The sequence below is a fragment of the Enhydra lutris genome, unplaced genomic scaffold, assembly GCF_002288905.1.
Source record: "Enhydra lutris kenyoni isolate GAN:26980312 unplaced genomic scaffold, ASM228890v2 scaffoldscaffold73, whole genome shotgun sequence".
NCBI classification, from domain to species: Eukaryota; Metazoa; Chordata; class Mammalia; order Carnivora; family Mustelidae; genus Enhydra; species Enhydra lutris.
Window position 1 is genome coordinate 1,234,554 of NW_019154157.1, and position 9,245 is coordinate 1,243,798.

At 41.5% G+C, this 9,245-nt stretch overlaps 1 protein-coding gene across 1 annotated transcript in view; it reads left to right on the top strand.

The window, feature by feature from the left end:
• The first annotated feature begins 4,940 nt into the window (after positions 1-4,940).
• The window catches only part of LOC111160068 (low affinity sodium-glucose cotransporter-like), a 64,716-nt gene continuing 60,411 nt past the window's right edge, over positions 4,941-9,245 (top strand). Inside the window, 4 exon segments of the mRNA XM_022522878.1 lie at positions 4,941-5,071; positions 5,429-5,432; positions 5,793-5,864; positions 7,852-7,956. Of these exon segments, the coding sequence (XP_022378586.1) occupies positions 4,941-5,071; positions 5,429-5,432; positions 5,793-5,864; positions 7,852-7,956 (312 nt within the window).

Sequence of the window (9,245 nt, forward strand, 5' to 3'; positions counted from 1 at the left end):
GGAGAGAGAGAAAAAGAAAAAACTGAGCCAATCATGAGTTCCAAAAATAAGATTTATAAGACACGTAAACCAAAAATGAACAAGCAAAAAGACTGACAAAAGTAAAAGATAAGGGAAAAAAAGGAAAAACCCAGTCAAAATGAACCCCAAGGATAAGATTTATGTAGTACAAAAATAAAAACAAATACACAGAAACACTGGCAGAAGAATAAGAGGGGAAGGTGGTTATAAACCCTTGATGTGGGTAAGGAAGGTTATTTCAGTACTTCCTGGGTGTATCTTGTTATCTTTGTTAAGGGACTCAACTTTCTAGAGATACAGGGAAATTAAACCTGCCTTATATATAGGGGTAGTATTGAATAGGGAAAAGGATTACCTTGACGTTTACATCTATATATTAAAAAAGAAGAAAGAAAAAGAAACCCAGGTATATGTATGAAAACAGTTCAAGTTAAATAGTTATTATGTAATATGTTGTATTAAATATCTAGTTGTAATGGCAAGTAGGTTAAAAAAATAAAAGAAGAATTGTGAGAGCTAATTAAAAAAAAAAAGTTGTTTCTCTGAAATACACAGGTTTGGGGGCAATATATTGTTTTCCCCTGATGTTGGGGTCTTACAGGTTTTTTTTTTTTTTTTCAATTTGATTTTATTTTTTCAGTGTTCCAAGATTCATTGTTTATGCACCACACTCAAGTGCTCCATGCAATATGTGCCCTGGTGCTGGTGGTGGGTATTAAGGAGGGCACGTATTGCATGGGGATTTACAGTTTTATGTGGACCCTGCAGTTATTGTCCTCTTGTTCTTTGGGCTTGTCTTCTCAGGGAGGAGCCTGTGACATTGTTTTCCAGTTAATCTTGCTTGGGCTGAGTTGCTCTGCTCCCTAGCAAGGGGCTGGACTCTGTGGAACTGGTTTTTCAGGTTTTTGTTCTCTGGAGGCATTTGTTCTAGGGCAGCTTTTTGCAGCTTTCCAGAGGGCTAGTGCAAAAAGTAAGCTGTCTTGAGTGAAATAAGTCAAGCAGAGAGAGTCAATTATCATATGGTTTCACTTATTTGTGGAGCATAACAAATAGCATGGAGGACAAGGGGAGTTAGAGAGGAGAAGGGAGTTGAGGGAAATTGGAAGGGGGGGTGAACCATGAGAGACTATGGACTCTGAAAAACAATCTGAGGGTTCTGAAGGGGCGGGGGGTGGGAGGTTGGGGGAACCAGGTGGTGGGTATTGGAGAGGGCACGGATTGCATGGAGCACTGGGTGTGGTGCAAAAACAATGAATACTGTTACGCTGAAAATAAATTTTAAAAAGTTAAAAAAAAAAAAAAAAGTAAGCTGTCTGCATCCAGTCCTTGGCCTCAGAGAGAAGCCTCAGTCTGCTCCCCCCAGATGATCCAGAACACACAGACTAACCCTCCACAATCTCCACTAAACACTGCAACTTCCCACGGGTGGTGCACATTCCCAGCCACCACTTCAGTGGTTGCCCAAGGCCCCTGCTTGTCTATGCACTCCAGTACCACTAAAACTGCAAGAAATATTGGTCTGGGGGAGCCCGATCCTGGTGGCTGTTGGGACTGCTGCCTGGGGTCCATGTCCACGACCCAATTCCACTAGTTGCCCCTTAAGACCTTTTGCTCTTTTTGAGTGCTTTTAACCAGACTCTAAGTTAATGCTGGTCACCAAGCACAGGGAAATTTCATATTGGGTTATTACTTTCCAGTGAGTCACTTCTGGTGCCTCCTCCCCCTTCTGTTTATCCTCTGATATCAGTCCAAGCATTCCCACTCCATTTTACCTCTCCACAGATGATCTCCTGGCCCTGTAGAGATCCAGAAGTGTATAATCTTACATCTCAGGCTGATTTCATGGGTGTTCAAAGTGTTCTTGCAGATATTTAGCTCACTTCAGGGGACCATTTGAAACAGAGTCTCCTACTTCTCTGCCATCTTGCCCCTCTTTCCAGATGAAACTCTTGTTTTCAAAATGGCATTTGGCTATCTTCTGAATGGAGGTCTGCATAAGAGATGGGTCCTGGATGCTGCCACCAGCCCTCCAGAACCTTGCATGCAATGCTTTAGCCTCCAGACCAGCCCATTCTGAGGTGAAAAGATCCTTACCATGTTGCCTTAAATGTGAATTTATTTGGACACAAGCACTGGGAACATGGTCTGTGCATATGGAATGGGCTTGTTTTGACTGCAGATCCTGTCTGACAGTGGCCTTCTTCCTTCATGGTTTTCCCCTACCTGTTCTACCTGTTCTATGAGTGAACCCTAGATGTGTTCTTACAAGCCAAGCTAATATGTCTGCCTAAAAACCCCACACAACTGTAGGGTCAAATCCAGCTTGAGTGATGGTGTTGGGCAAATTCACAAATAAATCAGGTTTCTGGGAAAAAAAAAAAAAGATCTCAAATCCAATAACTAAATTTTACACCGTAAGGAATATTAAAGACTAGATCAGAGATAAACAAAATAACAAATAGGGAGGAAAAAAAACCCAGAAAATCAACTGAAGGGGCACCTGGGTGGCTCAGTTGCTTAAAAATCCAACTCTTGATTTCTGCTCAGGTCATGATCTCAGGGTTGTGAGACTGAGCCCAGCTGCAGACTCCATGCTGAACATGGAGCTAGTTTAAGATTCTCTCTCTCCCTCTGCCCCTCCCCTCTACCTATATATGCACTCTTTCTCTCTCTAAGAAAAAAAAAAAGAATAAAAAAGAAAGTACAAATCAAAATCACAATGAGATAGTTCACACCTACTAGGGTGGTTATAATTTTAAAAAACCAAAAATAATACATGTTGGTGAGTACATGGAGAAATTGGAAATCTTGTGCATTGCTGGTAGTAAAGTGAAATGATGCAGTTAACTGTTGAAAACAATGTGGTGGTTCCTTAAAATGTTAAATATATAATTATCATAAGAACTAGCAATTCTGTTTCTGGGTGGGTACTCAAAAAATTAGATGCAGGCACTCAAACAGATACTTGTCTGCCATGTTCATAACTGTGTTATTCATAAAAGCTAAAAGATACAAATAACCCACTGTTCATGAGCAGATAAATGGATAAACAAAATGTGATATATCCACGCAATGGAATATTACTCACTTTGAAAAGAATGCAATGTGGATATATGCTACGACATGAATGAATCTCAAAAATGTCACACTAAGTAAAAAAAAATTGGACCCATAGGGACAAATATTATATGATTCCACTTATTTGAGGTACCTAGAACAGGCTAATTCAGAGGGACAGAAAGTAGAATAGAGGTTACCAAACACTGGGAAGAGGAAGGAACACAGAATTATCGTTTATTAGGTAGAGAACTTCTGTTAGGGATGATGACAAAGTTCTGAAAATGGATCATGGTAATAGTTGCACAATATTGAAAATGTTCTTAATGCCACTGAATTATAGACTTAAAATATGACAATGGGGGTGTCTGGTAGCTCAGTCAGTGAAGCATGTGATCTTGATCTTGGGGTCATAAATTCAAGCCCCACATTGGGTGTAGAGCTTACTTTAAAAAGTGCCAACTATGGCAAATTTGATGTTATATAAACTTTACCACATTGTTTTACCAAAAAATATGGAGGGAAGAAAAAAGTTAAGGCTTTACTTTTAACTTTAATCAGTTGGTGGGGTCCTGGGTCCCCAGATAAACAAAATGTATTATACACGTGCAATGGTATATTATTCTTTTTTTTTAACACTATTTTTTACACTATTTTTTTACAAAATTTTTTACACTATTTTACACTATTTTAAAATTTCTTTCCAGTGTTCCAGAATTCATTGCTTATGCACCACACCCAGTGCTCCATGTAATATGTACCCTCCCTAATACCCACCACCAGGCTCACCCAACCTCCCACATCCCCCCATCCAAAACCCTCAGTTTGTTTCTCAGAGTCCACAGTCTCTCATGGTTCATCTCTCCCTCTAATTTCCCCCAACTCACTTCTCCTCTCTATCTCCCCATGTCCTCTGTGTTATTCCTTGTGCTTCAAAAAGAAGTGAAACCATATGATAATTGACTTTCTCTGCTTGACTTATTTCACTCAGCATAATCTCTTCCAATCCTGTCCATGTTGATACAAAAGTTGGGCATTCATCCTTTCTGATGGAGGCATAATACTCTATAATATATATGGACCACATCTTCTTTATCCACTCGTCCGTTGAAGGGCATCTTGGTTCTTTCCACAGTTTGATGACTGTGGCCATTGCTGCTATGAACAATGGGGTACAGATGGCCCTTCTTTTCAGCTTTGAAAAGGGTTGCATTAGAAGTACAAATCAAAGAATCATTATTACATGCTTTTAGGTTGATTCACTCATTGTCAGAACCTCTGGCTCAGTCCCACAACAGCCCTGCTTGTAGAGCAATTTCCCTTTCCTGCATGGGCCACCATGGTCCTAATGTGTCATATAAAACCCACTTAGATTACTTGTCTCAGAGAAATATGAGACTTCGGAACCCATGAAATGCACAATTAGCCTCACCTTCAAAAGATATAATTCCTCTATGAAGAATATTATCTGTCCCATGAAGGACCTTCACCCCTGTCCCTCTTGGCTCTTTTCTTGCCCCTTCACTCTGTCCTTCTTCCTTCTTTGTCCCCATGATCTCTCTTTAATCTTCATAAAACCTGGTCAATCTTAAAAACCCATCTTTCCACTTAGTGAACCCCCCACTCTTTACCTGCAATTCTTATCCTGTTTCTTATCTTTCACTGCTCATTCCCACAATCCACTTAATTCAACACTGACTGCTGGAGAACCAGGGTCTCAATGCTTCAAAGAAAATGTTTAAGGTCCAAATATCCAGAAGCTGGCTCTGATAGTGTGCCCCACCTCCTCAAGGCTGATTATTAACCCAGAGCTTATATAAGGAAAGGGCCATCCCTGGGATGGGAAAGTATCACCTGCAGCCATGGCCAGCACATTAAGCCCCAGCACTGTGACTGGGACCCTGGGTCCGCCTGAGATGTCAGAGCACATCCAAAATGCTGCTGACATCTCTGTCATTGTCATCTATTTCATGGTGGTGATGGCTGTCGGGCTGTGGTTATGTAGGAGTCCAATGGGGTATTCATGGTAGGCACCAAGCTTACGGTTAAAATGTCTGAGGGAGGGAGAGGTGTGGTGCGACAATATGATAAAGCTAAGGGAACATTAACAGCTGTTGGATTTCATTATCCTTCCTTCAGAATCATTGTCTTTTGCGTGACATAAATAATGTTTATTCAGTTAATATATTCTCATACCAAACCCATCATTTGAACAAAGCCAGCAGTGAGAAGTTTGGACTTACTCAGTTCAGCATCTCCAACTCCTGGTATAATGAATAAAGATGTTATTTTAATTATCTCACTTCTTTTCTTTTCTTTTTTTCTTTTGCTCACTTTCTAAATGAGTCAGTTGGGTGCTTAATTAATGTACGTTCATTCTTAATTTTTATTAATATGTGTAAGGCTGAAATTTATATCTAAGCACAGCTTTAGTGACACCCCTCATTGCTTTCATAAATGAAAAGAAACAGAGCAATTGGGACAGAGTTGGGGAAGATGATTTTTTAAAGTCCTTCTATTTCTATGAAACTATGATTTTTGTCTACTGTGTTTAAAAAATTTAAAAATTGATGCTATATCACAGTTTCTAGGAAAATGTTTATCTTCAAGAGTGCTGGAAGAGTGACCACTATGAACACTCTAGCCAGAGCATCTGTAGCACCGTGGGTGATCCTGTGGTGGTTTGACCCTCACATGTCTTCCCTTCTGCTTAGGCGATGCTGAAGACCAACCGGGGCACCGTTGGAGGTTTCTTCTTGGCTGGTGGAGATATAGCCTGGTGGCCGGTAAGTGGGTCAGAGTTTCCCAGAGACAAATTTCCTGTGTGCATGTTTTAGAGTGAATAAAGAAAACACTGGGAATGCTGAGTTTCTTATGTGCATTTGTTGCCTACTTGCTGCTGTCTTTTCCTAAACTCCTGACCCCAAGGTACTGCCCTATCATTCCAGTAAATGATAGTGTGTCATCCATTATGAGAGCAAGTGTAATGTCAAGACTGACCAAGTAGGACCTGGATAAGGAAGTGACAGCAGAGTAAGGAATGAATGATTTAGATATAGTAAGTAGAATCTTCAAGGCTTTGTGATTGAGTTCCTAATTGCTCTATTACTTTTTTGCCAGTAGAAGCTGTGCCCCCTTAATTAGACACTAAATCCTTTAAGAAAGAGACCATCTCCTCTCATGTCATGCATATCACCCTGTCAACTTGGCTGGGCACATGCATTAATAATTCTTGAGTTGCCTGAGCTTTTTCTGTTCTTGTGCCCTTTCTGGTTTGCATATACATGTGTGTGCATTTCAGTCATTAATGTGGCATTTGAGAATATTCAGTTCAGCTCTGTGTCATATTTTTTCCTCTGGTCCTCATCAAGAATCTTCTGCCTTGGCTCCTTAGCATCCCCAACACGTTCCTTCTTTGTTCCCAATCCTGAACCAGGGCTGCCCCTCTTGTTTGGATGAGCATCCCCCTTTCTGCTCTCCTCCTTCAATGTTCAACTCCAGCCCTGCCTCATTTGAGATGTCTCACCCTGCATTCTGGCCTGACTGTCTAGTCCTTATGATCCATGCAGTTATGATAGTGGTTGTGTGTTCCCTGTGATGTTGTAAATCATGATGCCTCTTTGACTCTTGCTCAGTTGATCTTTTCCTTGCTGGGTTTTTAATGTCTGACCTCCTTGACAAGAGTCCCATTGTGCCAGAAGGTCCATGTTCTTTCCTGAATCCATACAGCATCAGCAGAGTGTTGGGTAAGACAGTGGGTGCACAGTACATTCTTCCTTCATGGATCTGCTGATTAAGTTGTAGGAATGAAAGTGGAGAGTGGGAAGTGACTTGGCCAGAGTGGTTGAAGCAGACCAACTGCAAGCTTGAGATGGACTCTTACTGAAGTGTCCAATCAGAAATTGCCTTCTTAAGACTGTTTATGAAACATTCAAGTCTCAACCAATCCCATAGCCACCAGTGAGCTCAATCCCATCCCCTGGATCCAAATGTCTGAATAGAAAAAGTGGTTTTACAAAGGGTTGGAAAGATGGGAATGGGAGAATGAGCATTGCAGCAGTCCCACACTCCAATTCTGTTTTGTCAAGACTAGTGCTTGCCCCTGCCTACTCACAAGATTTCTCTTTATCTTTGATACTTAAACACAGTAGACATTGTGACAGAAGAAGAAGTAAGTGAGAAGAGAGTCCTTAGGGCTGGGAGAATGAAGAAAAACTTCCTCCTATCCACCTTTGCAGTCCTTAAGGATGAGTGAGGGGGCCAACAGGAGGTCTGGCAGTTCTTATCCAAGAACAGTCTCAACCCAGAGTATCTGGGTGGATAAATTAATGTTTCCCTGCAAAGTTCTCTGTAATGTTCTCTGTAAAGTGCCAGACTGTAAGTATTTTAGAGTTTTGAGCCATACAGTCCATTGCAGTCACACAATGCTGTTTCTGCTGTTGTAGGACAGAAACAGCCAGAGTGAATATGTAAAACCAACAAGCCCAGCTGTGTCCCCATAAAGTTATTGATGAACATTGAAACTTGAGTTTCATATAATTTCACAAAATATGAGTCTTCGTTAGTTTTTTTAAACCATTCAAAAATGTAAAAAAAAAAAGAAAAAAGGCATTTTTAGCTTATCAACCACACAAAAACTGGTGAATGGTTGGATTCAGCCCACAGAACTCCTGCCCTAAGGAGGCATGATGGAAACATCTCAACACTTGCCTGTTGTTAAGGAATCTGATTTGGATCTCTTAACTCATACTCATCTATTCTCTTGGATTCCAGATGGGGGCCTCTCTCTTCGCTAGTAACATTGGCAGTGGCCACTTTGTGGGGCTGGCTGGGACAGGAGCGGCTTCAGGAATTGCCACTGCAGCATTTGAATGGAATGTAAGTGACATCATAGGCTTTTTCCTTTAAATCCAAACTCTGTCCAGGTATGTTTTTCTGGGAGTCTGTATAGGATAAGCTCCTCTTTGATTTGATTTCTATTTTTCATTGTAACCTACCCATTGTTTGAAACTCAGGGCCTTCCCTGTGTGGCCTCATTCTGCCTGCCTGAGCCATTCCAGTCCCATTATTCCCCACCTCTGAGATTTTGCTCAAGCAGTATTCCCACCAGGAATGTCATTTCTATATGATTTAATCCCCACTTTCACTTGACTTTCTTGATCATTTTTTTTTTAAAGATTTTATTTATTTATTTGAGAGAGAGACAGTGAGAGAGAGCATGAGTGAGGAGAAGGTCAGAGAGAGAAGCAGACTCCCCGCGTAGCCGGGAGCCTGATGCGGGACTCGATCCCGGGACTCCAGGATCATGACCGGAGCCGAAGGCAGTCGTCCAACCAACTGAGCCACCCAGGCGTCCCTTGATCATTTTTTTTAAAGATTTTATTTATTTATTTGTCAGAGAGAGAGGGAGAGAGAGTGAGCACGGGCAGACAGAATGGCAGGCAGAGGCAGAGGGAGAAGCAGGCTCCCTGATGAGCAAGGAGCCCGATGTGGGACTCCACCCCAGGATGCTGGGATCATGACCTGAGCCGAAGGCAGCTGCCCAACCAACTGAGCCACCCAGGCGTCCCTTTCTTGATCATTTTATCTCTCACTTTTTATTTCCTCCCTAACCTAATACCATATGTGTCCAGCTCTGAATAAGATGCAGAGAATAGAAAAATATAAAAAGCAATGGTCCCTTCTTTTGGGAAACTTACATCCCAGTGGGAGAGACAGATGCATGCTCACTATGGTGCAAAAAGTACAAGGAGAGAATTATGCATGGAATGTTGAGAAAACTCACACAGGAGGGGCAACCATCTCAGATGACTGATGAGACTTGGCACATATCAAAGAAGCCTCCTAGAGCTGGTACCGGATAGATGGACAGAAACTGACCAAGTAGGACCTGGATAAGGAAGTGACAGCAGAGTAAGGAATGAATGATTTAGATATAGTAAGTAGAATCTTCAAGGCTTTGTGATTGAGTTCCTAATTGCTCTATTACTTTTTTGCCAGTAGAAGCTGTGCCCCCTTAATTAGACACTAAATCCTTTAAGAAAGAGACCATCTCCTCTCATGTCATGCATATCACCCTGTCAACTTGGCTGGGCACATGCATTAATAATTCTTGAGTTGCCTGAGCTTTTTCTGTTCTTGTGCCCTTTCTGGTTTGCATATACATG